General features: G+C 36.2%; 1 protein-coding gene and 1 pseudogene across 4 annotated transcripts in view; one reads left to right on the top strand and one right to left on the bottom strand.

Moving 5' to 3' along the window:
- The first annotated feature begins 467 nt into the window (after positions 1 to 467).
- The window catches only part of PDE1A (phosphodiesterase 1A), a 401,691-nt gene continuing 382,359 nt past the window's right edge, over positions 468 to 19,799 (top strand). Inside the window, exons 1-2 of one of the 4 annotated variants that reach the window (XM_066345509.1) lie at positions 468 to 486; positions 6,998 to 7,108. In XM_066345509.1, coding sequence (XP_066201606.1) covers positions 7,008 to 7,108 — 101 coding nt within the window. In that variant the 5' untranslated portion in view covers positions 468 to 486; positions 6,998 to 7,007. The other 3 variants (XM_066345505.1, XM_066345504.1, XM_066345506.1) reach the window with 3 other exon arrangements.
- LOC136379007 (small ribosomal subunit protein uS2-like) lies at positions 4,576 to 6,392 on the bottom strand (annotated as a pseudogene).

Here is a 19,799-nt window from a genome sequence, read left to right as displayed (position 1 = left end):
CATCTTTTTCATCAATTTCTCCAATCCCATTCCCTCTGACATCTGTCAGTCTGTTCTTCATGTTTCTACTTCAGTGAGGTTCTTTTTCATAGTTTTATCTGTTATTTAAAAAAATTTTTTTACTAACTGCTTGTGTTTTTCTTTGGGGTTTCTAGAAGTTATTTACATAATTTAGTTATAAAACCTGTGTTGGCAATGTTATATGCATTGCAAATACTTTTCTTAATCCTCTTTTGAGGATTTTAGTATACCCTCTGGGGTAAATGACAGGTTAGTTTAATAAAGATAATGTTTCCCTCTGGAGAAAAGGTCTGGCATGCTTACAGCCCATTGCAAAAATCCAGGTTCCTTAAGCTCAAGGGTTCTCATATAATGCAATTCACTGTGTATGCAGGTATTATCTTGCTGTCTTCACATCACCTTGTGGGAATTGGAAGTCAAGGAAACTGCACAAATATTGCCATTACTCTGGCTGCTGATTTTGGTGTGAGTAATAAATATTACAATTTCTTTTGTCCATAATCCACAAGTGACTTTTATTAGCTTTCAGAAAGCTGTAGTAGGCTGACGTAATAACTTATATAAATGGTGAAACCTCATAAATGTCGCAGTTCTTGATATCTTATTGTATTTACTAATATGACAAAGTATATCAATTTAATTAATTTTTTTCCAAAGAGACAGTTTCTTATTTTATTGTCTGAGACAGCTTTTTTATTTTATTGTCTCTGTTGTGTTTTCTATTTCATTGATTTTGCTCTGATATTTATTTTCTTATTTTTATTTATTTTATGTTTATTTGCTCATCTTTTTCAAGTTTCTATTTTTTTAAAAAACTTTTAGTAAAAGGAGGGAGGCAGAGACAGACTCCCACATATGCCCCAACTGGGATCCACTAGGAACGTCTACTAGGAGGCAATGCTCTGCCCATCTGGGGACCTCGCTCCATTGCAACCAGAGCCATTTTTTAGCATCTGAGGCAGAGGCCATGGACCATCCTTAGCACCCGGGGCCAACTCGCTCCAATAGAGCCATGGCTGAAAGAGGGAAGGAGGAGGAGGAGGAGGAAGAAGAGAGAGAGAGAGAGAGAGATGATAGATAGATAGATAGATAGATAGATAGATAGATAGATAGAGAAGTGAGAGGGGAAGCGTGGAGAAGCAGATAGGCACTTCTGTGTGCTCTGACTGGAAATTGAATCCAGGACATTCACACGCTGGGCCGACGCTCTACGACTGAGCCAACCAGCCAGGGCCTTTTCAAGTTTCTCAATGTGGATCCTAAGATAATTGATATGAGATTTTTTTCATTTCTAATACAATTATATAATGCTATAAATTTTCCTTTAGGTACTACTGCTTCAGCTGCATCTCACAGATTTTTGTATTTTGTGTTTTCATTTCCATTCAGTTAAAAATGCTTTCTAATTTCTCTTATTTGTTGATCCATAGGTTACTTAAAAGTGTATTATTTAATATCCAAGTATATCAGAATTTTCCAGAGTGCCGGTACTTATTTATAATTTAACTCCATTAGGGTCAAGGAACATACTTTGTATAATTTAAATCCTTTTAAATTTATTGATACTTTTTTATGGACCAGAATGTGATTTCTTTTGGTAAATGTTCAATGTGTGCACTTTAAAATAATGTATATTTTGCTGTTGTTGAGTGAAATGTACTAATAATGTTAGTTAGTTCAAGTTTATTGATAATACTGTTTAGATTTTTTTATATTCTTAATGGGTTTTTCTCTACTTTTAATCTACACAGCTAGGTTAGGGTCATGTGTCTGATTTTAATACCAAATTACTTTTTTGTTTTTTCATATAGACTGACTCATGTAATTATTTTAGGAGAATATTTTAATGGTATGCTTTCTGAATTTGGTGCTTCTAATTATGTCATGATTTATTTTGTGACTGTGTGATGGTTTGCTGGGTGTAGACTTGGAAATTTAAAATCATTTTGCCCTCTAATTTATTACATGGTCCTAGTATAATCTTAATATGAAAACCAATAAAGTTAATGCCACAAATATTTAGAACAGTTTTAGTTATAAATAAGAATATAAAGTTTTTTTTTTTAAAAAAAACAAAAACACCAACAAAGCATGAAGGCAATAATACTATAGACATTATTTTCGAAATATGTAGTTCATTATCAGTAAACTTATTGAAATAATTATACTATATAATCTAAAGGAAAAAAGTCACACAATAGTATCAGTAATAATAAATGTTAACAATTTACTAGTTACTATCTGCCAGATAATGTTCTAAGTTCTGTATGTATATTAACTCATTTAATGTTTACATCAACCTTATAAGGAAGATATTATGATCCTTTATACATGAGGAAACTAACACATAATAGTAACTTTCAAAAGATCACATAACTCTTTAAATGAAAGAATAGAAATTTAAACCCAGGTAGTTTGGATTCAGAATCTATGCTTTATTATATCTATTTTTAAATAGATACTGAGAAATTATTCTATAATTATTTGTCAACATTCCTATAAAATATTAGGTAATAATATCAGGAATTATTTATTGTAACAGAGTAATTTACGTGAATATATAGAGTTAAAGCAAGAGAGATGGAACATATGAGAGGTGAAAGACATATTAGAGCAATTTTTACCCTATATTCAGGATGATTTTCTCAACTTTCCCCAGAACTGTTTTGTTTTGGCAAGCATATTTTAATTTCTTATACTCCTGTATTATTGTATTATTTCCTTTTTCATGTAAGAATTTTTTGGCTTAGTTTAATTTTATGGTTAAACTCTCAACATCTCAGATTTGTCTCAACACATATTAATTAGAAAAAAAAAGTGTGATAGTCCCTGAGTTCTAGTCAGTTCTTTTTAATGTTATTTATTTTATTTTTATTTTAGTAATACCTCCTATAGACATTAGTTATAAATCAGAAAATAAAAGTGGTTTGAATTTGCTACATTAACAGAAATAACATTTTAAGACTGACTAACGACACAGATTATCTTGGTTAGGGATTTAAATAATAAGCTATTTTATGCAGTTTATTGTTCAGTTTTTCACTTGACTTTGTAAAACAATCAATGCAATAATTAACCATTTTTGTGGATAAACTGTGTAGTTAATATACAGTGATACCTCGGGTTTCATCAATAACCATCCGAAAACAATCGGCAAAATCCAAACCAACAAAAACTGGAGGCAATTATTTCCATATGAATCAATGTAAATGCAGTCACTGTCTGCAGTAATCACTTACATGTAATTGTAGTATTAGCACTCGCAATCAATAAAAAAAAAGCACAAAAACACTGGAAAGCAATGGAACTGTTTGGCTAGATGAGCGGCATGATGCTCACACAATGAGAAACAATGCCACACTGAGCAGGAGAACGCGTGGGTCGCCCTCTGTTTTTCCAAAATTAGCAGTGGGCACACCAATGAAATCCAAGACAAATATTTTGCGGAAAAAATGGATGAAAACTAAAATCCACGATAACTGAAGTCAACGAAAACCGAGGCATTACTGTACTCTGACTTCTTAAATATCAATATATGACAGAAGTGAAATAGTGAAAGAAAAGGGTAAATTAGTTTTAATGAAAAGATTCACTAATACAAACCTAAGGATAATGGTCCTTATTCTTTTTTATTTTTAAGATTTTATTCATTTTAGAGAGGAGAGAGAGAGAAAAAGTGAGAGAGAGAGAAGGGTGGAGGAGCAGGAAGCATCAACTCCCATATGTGCCTTGACCAGGGCAGCCCAGGGCCTTGAACCGGTGACCTCAGCATCCCAGGTCTCCGCTTATAGTCCTTATTCTTTTACACTGCAATTTTATGGGTAATCTAGCTCAAGTGAGGGCTTGAAATTTCATGGCAATATTAAAAAATTATCTCTGGCCTGAAAGAAGTTATAACCTAAAGGATTTTGGCTCATAAAATAGCAATGATGGAGTCCTTGGTTTTTATGGGGATTTTCACTGTGACTCATCTTTGAGAGCAGAATTCAGATATTTGTTGACTATCTCCTTAAAGAAAAACCACAGTGAAGGTAAAAGTGGTATTTTCATTTTTCTGACAACTCTGGTAAAAACTCAGGATTGGAGTTCTGATTATGTAATACTGCAGCTAAAGACATTTTTAAAAAAGATTTTATTTATTCATTTTAAAGAGCAGAGAGAGAGAGAGAGAGAGAGAGAGAGAGAGAGAGAGAGAGAGAAGGAGGGAGGAGCAGGAAGCATCAACTTCCATATGTGCCCTGACCAGGCAAGCCCAGGGTTTCGAATCAGCACCCTCAGCGTTCCAGGTCGACACTTTATCCACTGCGCCACCACAGGCAGGCCAGCTAAAGACATTAAATTCAGATCAAGTTCCAAAAACAGCTTGTTGGAGAAAAGAAACTGAAGCATCGCTTGATTTAATTCCCCCCACCCCTCTTGTTCCCAAAACATTTTTTTTCTGTCAACTTTCTTTCCATTTTCTGTTTAAGAGTCTGTAGAAAAACAGTTTAAAGCCACTCAAGGGTTTTTCCTACCCATTTCATGGCCAGCATAGTTGGGGATGCAAACCGGACCTCAGGGGCAGCTGACACTCCAATCTTCCACAGAAAACTGAATGGGCATGGAGGGCACCTGCTCTTGCAAGCCAGACTTTGAGCTCTGGTTGAATAGCAGTTAATTTGAGTGCTGGAATAGTCCATTTACCCTGAAATTCTTTCTGGTCACACAGCCTTTGCAGTGGCCTGTTCTTTCTTACCAGTTTCTTCAGGATCTCTGTAGAACTATGATAGGAGTGACCTCCCACGGGTGTTCCTGGGAGATGGTTATACACATTTGCAGAGCTTCCGGGGCCAGCCTCCACCATATCACACACCAATGAGCTCCCTTATTGTTGTGTGGGGGTGGCAATGTTCACATAGTGCAGAGGAGAGTCTGTGTTAAACAGAGCCACAAGAGGCAGGTTAAAAGGCTTCTTCTGCAAAAGACTGGTGGTGGTTAGCCATGGGGGCAAGAGTCACCAGAAGCCAAGGCTCCCAGAACGCTGCCGGAGTCTAAGGGTCCAGGCATGACGCAGCAGCACTAGGAGGGGCTCCAGTGGCAGCAGCAAACTTCAGCAGAGCTTGTTGGCCAGTATTCCTGGAGGATATCAGTGACATCAGCGGGGTTTTCAATGGCATGAGGTGCCAGCCAAAGTTGTGACACAGGTTCTCTTTCGATTTATGCGGTAATGTCTTCACTTTTCCTTCTGGAGATGACTGTTCCATTTGGAAGTCAAGGCTGGTGCCGCTTAAGTGGATTCCTGTTTCAAAGAATTAAGAACATCCTGTTCCTTTATTTGCAGGACATCAAGGGCTCTGAATATTGTGAAAATTTCCCTTTAAGTTGCAACAAGAACCCAGAAAACATGGTGTGGAACCCTCTCTGAGTAGTGCAGTAAAGCTAACCTCTTCTAATTTGTAAGTCAGAAGACACTTTGTATAAAATTTTGCAAAGATTATTTTTACATACATATTACTATTTTGACTATAGACAAAGTAACTTTGTATTGGAATGCTACTTGTCCGTTAAATCAAAGTGCCTACTGTAAAGGCCTGCTTTAAATCTGGGGAATGTCTGTTTCTCAGTTTTCTCAAGTCTTAAATGGGACTATTACTCACCTTACGGGCTTTATATATAAATTAGAAAGGTAACACTGTTAGGTACTGGGAACAGTGTCTGACATATTAAGCACTCAATAAGTTACACTGTTATCTCTCTACCATTTAGGAGTAGCTTTACCTTAAATCTCAAGGTAACAGACAAGTTTTTCTTGCAGGGAGAAATAAAACTACATCTGGGTTTCCAAACAAACAAGAAGAAATATTGCTTTGAAATATATTTTTTTTCTTAGTAGTTTGTAGATAGCAATAGCTGTTATGGAGCTTATAGTTAACATCTTGCTTGTTTCTAAGAAAGCTCACCATGTGTTTGGAGCTAGGCAGAAAACTCACTTATAATTCCGTTTACGTCCACTTTCATTTTTCTTCTAAAATGCAAAAGCAGCCCAGCATCAATTTCTCTTCTCTTCCCTGCCTCCCCTCTACACACACACACACACACACACACACACACACACACACACACACACACCCTTTTCGTTAACATGCACTTAAAAGTGTATGCATTAGTTTCATTTTATTTTTTTAATCCTAAAAGGATTCACAGAGCAGTCTGTGTACAACTGTTGTGCTTTCCGCTGGTTAAATTGGCAGTTACCTACTGTGTGGAGTTGCTAGGAGAAGGTGAATAAGCATGATCACAGCATCAGTAACAACCTGTGGAGCACTGTGGTCTGTCTTCTGTATGGCTCTAGATATTATTTCCTTATTGCTGTCGTCAATATTTGTTGCCATTTTTTTTCTTGTGAGAGCATGATATATTTTTAACTGTTGGTTCCAGATCAATTAAGAGACAAAAACCTTGGCATTTAAAGCAGGCACTTTTTTCTCAGGGTGGTGCTGCTGATACTAATTCCTGCCATCTGTTTTCTTGTTACATCTGCTCTCCTTCCATTGGTAGAGAGGAATTCAGCTTCTGCTGCGCTAAAGTCATTCACGTTTCTCTTGTGCATAACAGATCTTGTAAACTGTAGGAATTCTGATGTGCTTCTGTGCACGGAACAGTAATAGATGAGCTGCTTTTGGGGAGAGCTGGAGCGCCCAGTCGGTCAGTAGTATAGTAGCAGGCTCACATGTGCCGATTGTTTCTGTGAGGTCAGAAGATCTGTTTATACTGCCGTCTGCTTGGGGCGGGCCGAGGGGAGGGGGTGTGATGTAGTAGTGAGCAGTGGATATGCCTGTCAAAGTCAATAGCAATTCTGGCAAAGGCTGCCTTCAGCTTTGTAAATCTGCAATGTTTTGATAGATAAGAGATGCTACTGTCTAACTGAGATTTGTAGTGGACTGAGGAATGCTTATTCTAGCTGTTGAAACTGACTGTAACTGTATTATTGCACTAGGAGGACCATCATGGGATCTACTGCTACAGAAACTGAAGATTTGGAAAACACCACTTTTAAATATCTTATAGGAGAACACACTGAAAAAATGTGGCAACGCCTGAAAGGAATGTGAGTAAGCTCTCTGCTCGATTCTGTGTTTTTGTTCTCCACCCAACATTTGACTATTAACATGAGAAATTATTGGTACTGATTTTGTGGACTAGCGTTTCCTTTAGAAAGATCTCTCTTAAAAATTAAAACATGTTAGTTCAGCTAACAATTTTCTTGAAAGATAAATATATATATTTTTTGACCCTATATTTTTTATATAAAGTAAGGCAACTCTATGAGAAAGAGAATTCACTTCCTTGTTATACTGCATGGCTTCTTGTATACTTCTGTTTGTGTTGTTTAGATTTGCAGAAAGGTAACAGGAAAGCTGCTTGCCAGGGGACTTGCAGAAATAAAATTTTTACTGGGTAGAGAGATTATTACTGGTACTTATTTCTTTGTGATTTGATTTTGAAAAAAATAACATGAGGATTAATATGATAAATAATTATGCTCCATTGTATTTATTCTTTATGTCTTAATATTTCTTTAAGAAACAATGCATATATGGTAAAATGCTATTAGCATACAAACTTACTAAAGAGTTTTGCATTTCAATGAGACAATTCATTTTTTCTAAGAGTACAGAATAGCTCATGAGATAAAATAGACATTAGCAAGGTGGTTCAAGAGACCCATTTTATGCTAAGCATAACATAAGTAGCCGAGTAAAACTTTAGTTGAGTTTCTACTCACCTTCTATTTAAACATGTACATTTTTTTCTGTGTATGCTACTAATTCTGTTTAGTGTTTCAGCACGCTATGTTTATATGTTTTATTTTAATTATGTCATAATTTAAAAATCAGATTTAAAATTTGGATAAAAATGTATATATGAATATTTACAGGCAGTTGCTTAGCATACTTGCATATTTCAAATGAAAATATATTTGCTTTTCTATGGTAATAGCTGCAGGAATCCTATCCCATGAGAAACAGATTTTCTAGGAATCATGTTTAATACTGAGTTTACATACGATTTTATAAAATGCAACATCTCAGTAAATTCAATGTCACTATTTTGCTATCTATAATTTTTTTAAAATAAAAATTGTATTAAACATTGTTTCGAGGTGAAATGCCGTCTACTTTCATCCATTTGAATGTATTTAATGATATTTATATATCTAAATAGTGTTGTTTACATATTTTCTTACACTTGAAGTAATACATGGCATTACAGTGTGCTAGTATAACAGCACACTAATAGTGCAAACCACATTCAACAGAGCCTAACTTTAAAAAAGGGAACCATCTTCACATCATTTGAATGAATTAGAGAAATATGTTTCCAAGATCCATTGAAAGGTTTAGAAATGACAGACTTTTGGTTGTTCTCTAGGTAAAGAAACAATCCTACAAAAGGAAATAACAATTTACACATTAATTAACATTGATGAAAATTAAACATTGACAATCATCAGGTCATTTATGTCCTAACCTAATGAGTGGATGGACATCTGTACCGGACAAATTATATCCCATATTACAACCTATTTTAGATTTTCTTCCTTTTAGCAGAACACAATGTGTTTGTTTGGTTTCTGTTTGTTCTATTGTTTTCTGTAGTAACTTGAATGTATAAAGATTTATGATAGTGAATATTTATGTATATATCTTTAAGAAATTTGAAAAGTGACTTTGTGTTTACGTAACATTTTAGAGCAAAGTTAGCTGACTTTCATTTTATCAATTGATTTCAAAAATGAATTTGTCATTTCATTTTAGGAGAGGGTGATATAGTCACTCAAGAGTAGAGCTTCATGACCTGATATTCAACATTGATGTAGGATATAATAATATAGGTACATACCAAGTATATTTTGAGTTTTGTCCACACAGAGCCACTGAATGATCATTTAAGAAATAAAATGACTGATAACTAGATTTAAAAAAATATTACTAAAGTGACATTTTTCTGCATCATAGAAAGAAGACATTTTCATTTTGTTACTATTACTTTAATTTGTACTTTGACTTAAGACTTTTCTAGTATTCTAGGATTAGAATTGTCAAAACAAGTAGCTCTAAATCTAAAATCTTCATGACTAATGATAACCAAATTATATAATTATGGTCTTTTGTGTAGTCTGTATTTGGAGCAGTGATATGAGGGAACCTTTTTTTCCATTGCTAAAACTGTCTTGCTTTTAAAAATGTAACATTGACTCAAACAGAGTTTCAGCTTTTCAAAATTGACAGTGCTAGAATTCTACTTTTAAGTACATATTGGCAATTAAAATCTTGCTACTCATGAAAGCTATGAAACAATTTTGTAATATATTTTTTAATTTGTTAAAATAGACTCAATGAAGGGCTTTAAATATACTGCTCACAAAAATTAGGGGATATTTCAAAATGAATATGAAGTATTAAAATATCCCCTAATTTTTGTGAGCAGTATATTTGTTTGGAAAATGGATTTTTTTTGATCTTATACTGTATCTAACTTTACAAGTACATTGCTTTATTTTAACATGATATTTTGTTTTTTAGTGCATTTATAATATGTGCATTTTTAAAGGGTAGACAAAAATAGAGACAAAGTTTAAAGTAAAATAAGTTTTATTCAAGTATACCTTGACTATGGAAAACTCAAGCCCTTATAGCTAGATATTTACAGAAAATATCTCATAGGCATTATCATAAAACATAACATTTTAGGCCCTGGCCGGTTGGCTCAGCGGTAGAGCGTCGGCCTGGCGTGCGGGGGACCCAGGTTCGATTCCCGGCCAGGGCACATAGGAGAAGCGCCCATTTGCTTCTCCACCCCCACCCCCTCCTTCGTCTCTGTCTCTCTCTTCCCCTCCCGCAGCCAAGGCTCCATTGGAGCAAAGATGGCCCGGGCGCTGGGGATGGCTCCTTGGCCTCTGCCTCAGGCGCTAGAGTGGCTCTGGTCTCGGCAGAGCGACGCCCCGGAGGGGCAGAGCATCGCCCTCTGGTGGGCAGAGCGTAGCCCCTGGTGGGCGTGCCGGGTGGATCCCGGTTGGGCGCATGCGGGAGTCTGTCTGACTGTCTCTCCCTGTTTCCAGCTTCAGAAAAATACAAAAAAAACCCCAAAAAACAAAAACAAAAAAAACCCCATAACATTTTAGAACACCTTTTTGAGTCCATAGAAACAATCTTTAAATTTTGTAACACATGCAAAAACATTGGTAAACTAAAGTATTTATTCTCTACTGTTTCATTGATTTCTTTCATTAAGCGCTAGAATGGGTCAGCATATTCAGTGATGTGCTAAGAAATCTACTCTTCTGTGGGAAGAAAGGTGAAAGAGTTTCCTCCTCTCATTTCTGCATACAGACTTGTATGCTTAATTGTATTAATATTCTTTTTACAGTCATGGATTTTTTTTTTTTTTTTTTTTTATTTTTCTCCAATTCATCTTCTACTAATTTGTTACTCAGTATGACAATTTAGATTCTACTCTATGGGCCTGACCTGTGGTGGCGCAGTGAATACAGTGTCAACCTAGAATGCTGAGGTCGCCGGTTCAAAACCCTGGGCTTTCCTGGTCAAGGCACATATGGGAGTTGATGCTTTCTGCTCCTCTCACTTCTTTGTCTTCCCCCTCTCTAAAATGAATAAAGTCTTAAAAAAAAGGAGTGCTTTAGATTCTACACTATGACTCACCATCTATGATGGTAGAAATATTAGCAAATGAATATGACATCATGTTTTTATTAAACTATATTTAAAAATAAGCATACACTTGTTCATAAGTTATCAATTATTTAGAACCTGGAAAACAATTTCTGTTTCTTTGGCCATCTCAACATCTAATGAAATTTCTGGTTCACAAGTTTCCTGTGACTCTGGGACCTATATTGCTTCCTATACACTATGAAAAGTTTTCTGACACTAATCTCTGTGAAGATTGTTAAGTTATGATTCCTATGATGGAAGTTGATTTGAAAATTTATTTATTTATTTATTTTTTTTTTCTGAAGCTGGAAACAGGGAGGCAGTCAGACAGACTCCTGCATGCGCCCGACCGGGATCCACCCGGCACGCCCACCAGGGGGCGATGCTCTGCCCATCCGGGGCATCGCTCTGTCGCGACCAGAGCCACTCTAGTGCCTGGGGCAGAGGCCAAGGAGCCATCCCCAGCGCCAGGGCCATCTTTTGCTCCAATGGAGCCTCGGCTGTGGGAGGGGAAGAGAGAGACAGGGAGGAAGGAGAGGGGGAGGGGTGGAGAAGCAGATGGGCACCTCTCCTGTGTGCCCTGGCCGGAAATCGAACCCGGGACTTCCGCATGCCAGTCCGACGCTCTACCACTGAGCCGACCGGCCAGGGCCTTGTTTTCATTTATGTGCAGTGTTTTTAAAATTAATTTTAGAGAATCCTTTTTTTTTTTTTCATCATGGTACTATAGTTTGTTCTTCTTTCCAAGTACATTAGTTCTACAACTGTGGATTTAAAAAGAAAATCAAACGTATTTAAAATATTGCTGCTGCTCTTTTTAATGAGTGCCATTGTTCTAAAAATTCAATTTAAGAAGTGGTAACATTTTCAGAAAATTGTGATTCAGTAGAAATTTCACTAAAATCCACATGTTTTTATGGCAAAAACTAAATCAGAATATTATCTTTGTTGTTCAACAGAAGAGAAGAAAGCTTGAACTGCTTAATCATAATCTGTTGACAAAAATGTAAGACTCACATTAGCACTTCCTGCTAATTCCTCCAGTTTTTATAGATGTAGGACTAGAAATTACCTTAACTTCACAATTAGGAAATAACTATATGATAATTAATTTTACATGTATAGACACATACTACCTTCAGTCTCTCCCAATCCAGACAGATGTCCAGATATTAAAATCTGAAGTTGTAAATGCAAACAATTGAAAGATTGGAAGTTAAGCTACTTTTTTTTTTCCTCTTTGGTTGATGGGAAACATGATCCTCAGTAGTGGAAGAATATAATGTTAAGAAGCAGAAAGCAAAGAAGAAAGGAGAACTGTATAATAATCCTATAACTAATTTCAATGAACTATTGTGATTGAAGAGGGCAATGTATGATACGGGTTCAGCTGAAGTAACTCTAAACTCTCATCACCAAGAAGATGTAGCAGAAATACATATTTATAAGGTTATCAACTTTTTTACAATGAAAAGGAGGACAAAAATAAATTGAAGAAAACAATATCGTAAATACAGTGGTGCCTTGAGATACGAATTTAATTGGTTCTGTAACCGAGCTCATCAGTCAACTTGTATATGAAACTGCTGATACTGGACCCGTGTACCAGCGCACCAACTAGCGGCAGCTTCCCGAATCACGACTCGTATCTCGGAATTTTGCTCGGATCTCCAACAAAAATATGGACTGAGTTGCAGCTTATATCTTAAAAAAATTCATATATTGATCTGTTCGTATCTCAAGGCACCACTGTACAGGAAACATTTTATTCATTGCAACAATAATACACTAATATAAATGCATAATAAAAACATTTGTAATATTTTATATTGTACTTATGTTTACATGCCTATTAATTTTTAATAATAATTGTAATAAAAAGTACTCATTGAGATACAGATACATTACATTACATGCAATGGATCGACTCTGCATCAATCAAATATGGACATTTACAGATTAATCTTCCGATACCAAAAAGAAGGACATGTAGGGGGATATTTTTTGAGGGAGGACAAAACTTATAAAAGAAGGACTGTTCTCTCTAAAGGAGGACAATTGGTCACCTTAGTATTTAGAGTAAAAATGGCAACAACAACAAAAAAGGAGTGAAATGACAGGAGTTATTAGCGTCATATTCTCAAACTGGAATTGTACTTTAGGATGGAGCAGCATTATTGATTAGAAGCAACTCTGATCCATTTACTCTCTTTTTTCAAACCCTTTAAAGCTTTTAAGTTCAGAATCTTTACAGGTCTCCCTGAACTTTTTTGGGTTTTGGAGCCTCCTCTCATGCCTCTCTTTTGTGGCCCACTCCCAACCGGACCAGGTTGCCCGAAAGAAAGCTGATTACTACCCATCTGCCTTTGCTCATTCTATTCCCTTATCATAAGAGAACAACTCTTTTGTCTTTTCATCCAAGGTTGCTCTTGCTCCCGTGATGCTTTTAGAGATGTACGGAGATGGTTCTGCTTGTTGCAAAGCCTGAGAGTGTTTCTGTATTCAGCGAGGAGCAGAGCATAGGCATGATTGATGTCTTCCAGAGCTTGAGGCATTCCCTTATAAAGAAAAATTGACCAACTCAAAATGCTATTAAGCACCCTGTGACCAAATGCTTAAAGGTCTCTTTTTTTCTTCTTGTATTATTCTGAAGTGAGAAGCAGGGAGGCAGAGAGACAGACTCCCACATGCACCTGACTGGGATCCACCTGACATGCCCATTAGCTCTGCCCATCTGAGGTGTTGCTTTGTTGCAATCAGAGCCATTCTAGCACCTGAGGCAGAAGCCACAGAGCCATCCTCAGTGCCTGGGCCAACTTTGTGCCAATGGAGCCTTGGCTCTGGGAGGGGAAGAGAGAGATAGAGGAAATGAGATGGGGAGGGGTGGAGAAGCAGTGGGCACTTCTCCTGTGTGCCCTGGCTGGAAATTGAACCCAGGATTTTCACATGCCAGGCTGACACTCTACCACTGAGCCAACTGGCCAGGGCTTTAAAGGTCTCTTTTTTAAATTTTTCTTGCAAAAGAATCCTTCCTGGTCCTCCTTATTAGGTTAGTTTCCTATATCTTACTCAGAAACTAACCTGAACTTCCCCTTTGTATAAACATCCACCTTCCTACTGGACCAAACGTTATCATGGGCAAGAGCCATGTTGATGGTGTTTGCTTTTGGATCCCCAACACCATGCATGTACCTGGCATGTGGGAGAAAATGCAGTACATACTTTTTAATCAGTCACTGAGTGAATAAAATTCTGAATCTTATAGTGGCTCTAACTGCTAAATTAGAAGATAAGCCAGGTGCCCAAATAGGGCCTAAAACCAGATCGGAAGAATGAAGATAGATTCACAGCTAGTGTATAAGGACAGAGGAGATGGGAGGAAGTAACATTTATTCATAATCTACTAATTGTCAGAACCTTCCAGATATAACATATTTGTGATGTTATTTACTTTTTCAAGAATTTCAAGAAGTAGGTATTCTAAATTGATTAAATAGCCAATATCTGGTAGAACTTGGATTTAGAGGCAGATCTGCTTTCAAAACAAAAAAGAAGACATTCTCAGAATGCTTACCTAGAGAGATCATTAGAAAAGGATCTAGATTTATGCTTCTTATAACTCTGTTGGTGGGACCTGTGATAGGTAGACTGTTTGTCTCTCCAGACATGCCCATGTCCTAATCCCCAGAACCTGTGAAGATGTTACCTTATACATGTCACAGGGGAATTAAGGTAGAAAATGGAGTTAAGGTTGCTCATCAGGTGACCTTAAAATATGGAGGTTAGCCTGGATTATTCAGTTAGGACTAGTGTAATCACAAGAGTTATTAAAAGTGGAAGTGGAGGGCAGAAGACAGAGGGCTGTGATGTGAGGATTCAAGCTGTGTTTGCCAACACTGAAGATAGAGGAAATAGGCTATGAGGCAAGGGTTGTGGGTAACCTCTAGGAGCTTGAAAAGGCAAGAAACAGTTTCTATCTTTAGATTTTCTTGATATTAGCTCAATGAAACTTGCATCAAATCTTTGACCGGTGGAACTGAAGCTAATATATTGGTGTTGTTTTTAGTTGCTAAATTGATGGTAAATTTGTTGCAGCAGCAATCAGAAACTAATGCATGTCGCCTGTAATAAAATAACAGTGTGCTTAATCAACGTGACCACTTCTATATTCCTGTCCTGTTCCAACACACACACACTCTCACACAGACACAATGCCTAGAGGTGGGGCCAGCCTAGTTCAGTCTAGGGCAAATCTGGGTAGACACTCTTTATACTTAGCCATTAAATAACTCACTGTCTTCCATCTAACCCTGACTCACATGCCCAGACTTCCAATTTTTTCACCAAGCTCTGATATTGAGTATATAGTGGATTCATTTCAAATGTCAAAGAATAGTGTTATGCTATCTTTCTTGGGAATTGTTTATAAATCTCAGTCTCTGTTCTTACATTGTTGAGTACATGATAGGTTTTGATGGATTAATTAGGCAAATTAGTATGTATTAAAAATCTGTCCTTTAGTCATAAAGGAAATCTGAAGAAAACCACCTCACAAAATCTATTCTGGTATATAAATATAATCTGAGTATAAATCTTAGTCCTTATGTAGCATCATGTTATGGTTTATAGAACAGACATTGTTGAGGTGAAAAACCTTAGAGATTAAGAAACTGAACTTTAGGATCAGATATTTTCTAATATCTGTCTTTTAGCTGAGTGATCGTGGAAAATCTATTAACTTTTCTAAACTTCACTTTCCTTATTTATAAAATCCAATTATTTTATTTATCATTTGTTCCCTCATTCAACAAATACCCATTAATTGTGTACTATGTTGGGCACTACTGTAGGTACAGGAACTAACACCTAGTAGAGAAAACAAGTAACAAAATAGTAAATTATAAACAACAAGTTAATATGAAGTAAGAAATTACCTGAATAAAGTGTACCAGGTAATGTGATCAAGAATTACTTCGGGAAGATATTTTAGATAGGAATGATTTATCTTGAAGGTGACATTTGAGCTGAGACATAAATAAAAACTGATACCTACCTCTTAGGATCTTGGGGTGAGAGAGCACTAATGAATGACACATCTAATTCCAGTTCAGGATTAAGTGAGGGATAGCTTTAGAAGTTCACTTGATAGAGATCAAAATGTCAGCTGTATTGAACACTAAACTTGTATTAGAGGATAAGGTTTCGGTTTGCACTAAATAAGCCAGAATACCTCTGAATTCAACTACCCTTCCAAAATTGCAAACCTTTCGGCATGGGACAAAAATCATTCCTCCTAAACTTACCTTATGCTCTCTAAAAATAAAACTATGCTTTTTACAAGAAGAAAATCTCTTCACTGCCTCCTAAAAAGGACAGCTTACAATTCCAGGTCTAATTCCTTCTCTATAATTCACCAACCGAATGTTTCTTCTCCTCCTTTGTAAAAGAAGGATGAAAGTGGCAAAGAGTCCTGGAAAGCCTTTCCAATGTAAGGTCCTTCCACTTAGAAGGAAGCATTAAGATCTGTGAATCTACATGTTGCCTGACTCAAGATAGTGAACTTTAAAATTTTTTATTTTATTTTATTTATTCATTTTAGAAAGGAGAGAGAAGAGAGAGAGACAGACAGAGAGAGAGAGAAGGGGGGAGGAGCAGGAAGCATCAACTCCCATATGTGCCTTGACCAGGCAAGCCTAGGGTTTCGAACCGGCGACCTCAGCATTTCCAGGTCGACGCTTTATCCACTGCACCACCACAGGTCAGGCTCAAGATAGTGAACTTTAAATAAAATAATGTATATAAGAATTAAACAGGACACACAGTAAGCTCTCAAAAACATTGTAATTATTGATATTCCTGTAATCTTATTTATTCTTGTATATTTTAATTCTGCTATATAACATCTGAATGATCTTCTCTGTTGATTAATTTTTGATGCCTTAATTTTCTTACCTGCAAAATGGGAATGATATCTTTACCTATACATAAGTGCTGAGAAGATTAAATAAATTAATGCTTGCAAACTGCTTAGAACAGTGTCCAGAATTCAAGATATTCTAGCTGTTGTCATTATTATTGATATTAACATATGCAAAAGCAGGATTCTATTTTTCTCAAGTAATTTTCATGTCTGAATCAGTGGACAGAATAAGTTTGTCAAGATAAGTTTCCCTTAGCGCAATGGAAGTGGTATCACCAAATCCCCAGGTTCCTCTTCACCGAACACAAGGTTACATTCTCACAGGCAGCAGGGAGTTATGTAAGGAGAGAGAGCTGAGGAAAAGAAGTGGGCCGGCCTTGAGTGGTTCACTTATAAAATTGCCTGGATGGATTCAACATCTTTAGTTCAGCATCTTGTGGTGGCCTTGGAATAAAATTTAGGTCCCTATTCTCAAGTATGAGCAAGGACTAGTCTTAGTTTCTGAATCACTCTGACTTGAATTTTTCTTTAGGTCTTTTGTTATCACCAGTCTGTATCTGGTTGATTGTGGAGTTTACTTCCAAGTAATTACTATCATCCCATAGTCTTCCTTTTGTTGATTCATTTTATTTTCATTTTTTCTAAATTTTTAATTAAATTTATTGAGATGATATTGGTTAATAAAATTATACAAGATTCAGGGGTACAATTCTATAATGCATCATTTGTATATTGTATTTTGTGTTTAGCACCCATAGTCAATCTCCTTCCATCACCATGTATCCCTCTTCACCCCCACCTCACATGTGCTCTCGTAATCTCCATACTGTTGTTTGTGTCTAAGTTTTTTCTTTGCTTAATCCCTTCATGTTTTTTCACCCAGTACCCCAACCCCCATACCATATGACAGTCAGTTCATTTTAGAAAATAACAATTACCATTATGCCATTAGATCGTGTGATTTATTCTAACATTTTAATCATCTAACCGAATATAAATGTTTAAACAAGTCTAGGTCTTATCCAACAGGACTGTGCTATAAACCTTTTAGATATGGAAGCATCTGTTCATTAACATAATTAAACAGATGACAGTGTTAAAGGCTCATGAGAATTATTATATTGCAAATATCTGGTCTGAGCAAGTATTAGACATGAATAACTATTTATTGTTAAGGAAACAGATAGGTCAACAGAGGCACATAAATAAAACATTATGACCATTTTGGTTTCTTCTTTAAGCTATACTTTCTTGAAGTTGTTTAAAGAGATATTTTATTTTACATTTTACAAAACATTTAAAAACAAATTTTTTTTAAATTAAATTAGGCTCGGAAAATGCTCAATGCAGATAATTTCTGGTAGACAAAATATTTCTATTTATAGCTATTCAAATAATACTTTGAGTTATAAAAAGGTAGTAAAATCTCTAAATATAATGTTTAAAGGGCAAGAAAACAGGTCAACCTTAAACCCTGAATAAATGTTGAAGATCAGAAGATTCTTGGAATTTTGTACATAAATCAGGTGCTTGATAATTTAGAAGAAAATCAAAATAGACATTAGAAAAGCAGCAGTATCTGACTCTGACCCACTTAAAACTGGACTTTCTAAGACTTGGTTCAAAATAAATTGCATTTGAAACAAGATAAAAGAAAAAAAAGCCAAACAAGTTGGACATCAATCACCTTTTGATCAGCTTAAATGATTTAAAATTACCTCATAATAGGATCATGGTAGTAATCATACTTTATAGTAATTTTTTTGTGTGTGATTTACCATTTCTCAAAGATTCTTTTCTTGATTTTTAGGGTTCAACACAACTATCCCCATTGGTTTCTTATGAGAAAACTGGTCCTCAGAGACATTCAATGACTTAACCAATGTTTCCCAATTAGTAAAGGGGGACAGATTCCTAGACCCAAACTTATTCCATTTAACACTGCCTTAGGTAATTCCATTTAAAACTCTAGACTCACTATAAAACCTGACTTTTCAGGAGTTAAAAATTGTTTTCTTGTTTGATTATTCCAAATCCGGCCATCTGTTTGCCAAGGTCTGCATCCTCAAAGCTGAATACCAAGGGGAATTATCACTTGGCATAAGCTTTAGATGTCAGAAACTCTCCAGTTTTATTTCCCTCCTCTAAATACCATTACTCCTTTGATTAATTTATTTAAACAACAATTAAGCTAGTATTTGCAAGTGAATTTGACTTTTTCTAAACTTCAGATCTTGGACCTTTACAAAATATTTGACCTTTGGTATCCCCAACAACGGGAAACACTGCACAATAGAAACATCTGGGTGTCCATCCCTGAAAATTTTTATTTACTAATAAGAATAAAGACAGGATTTCTAATGATTAAAAAGTAGGTAGTGTTGCTTCTTTTCTTCTTATAAAGGATTTCAAACATACTATAGGTTCTTTTCTGAAGTAAAATGAGCAGAGTCTCTCCTCCTTTTTACTTTTTTATTTATTTATTTTCTTCTTTTCCAGGTGAGACAAAGGGAGATAGAGACAGACTCGTGAATGTGCCCTGACCGGGATCTATCCAGCAACCCCTGTTTGGGGCCAGTGCTGGCAACGGAGCTATTTTTTTTTTTTTAGTGCCTGAGGCAGAGGCTCCATGGAGCTATCCTCACTGCCTCTGCCAATGTGCTCCAACCAATTGAGCCATGGCTGTGGGAGGGGAAAAGAGAGAGAAAGAGAGAGAAAAGGAAGAGGGGGTGGGGTGGAGAAGCAGATGATAGTTTCTTCTGTGTGCTCTGACTGGGAATAGAACCCAGGACATCCACATGCTGGGGTGATGCTCTACCACTGAGCCAACCAACCAGGCCATCTTTTTTATTTTTTATTTTAGGAAAATAATCTAAGTAGATTTTATTGTGGTTTATGTCCCACTGAGAAGACAAAGCAGTTAAAGGAACACAGTATTTTTCCTTATCTCTTAGTCTGAATTTGGAGATGGTTATTGGATAAGCTAAGGGTTTCTTTCTAACTTTCAGAATTCTCAGTATCTCCAGGGCCTCCTACTGTTTCCAGTATGAAAAAGTATTCCTATATGTGTGACTCTCTTGATATTTCATCCCTCAGCAAATCTTTGTCTGCTTTAATATTCCAAGGTATCTAAAGATCAGTCT

This window comes from Saccopteryx leptura, chromosome 7, assembly GCF_036850995.1.
Source record: "Saccopteryx leptura isolate mSacLep1 chromosome 7, mSacLep1_pri_phased_curated, whole genome shotgun sequence".
NCBI classification, from domain to species: domain Eukaryota; kingdom Metazoa; phylum Chordata; class Mammalia; order Chiroptera; family Emballonuridae; genus Saccopteryx; species Saccopteryx leptura.
The sequence above is the reverse complement of the archived record's forward strand: the minus strand, read 5'-3'. Positions and strand labels throughout refer to the sequence as shown.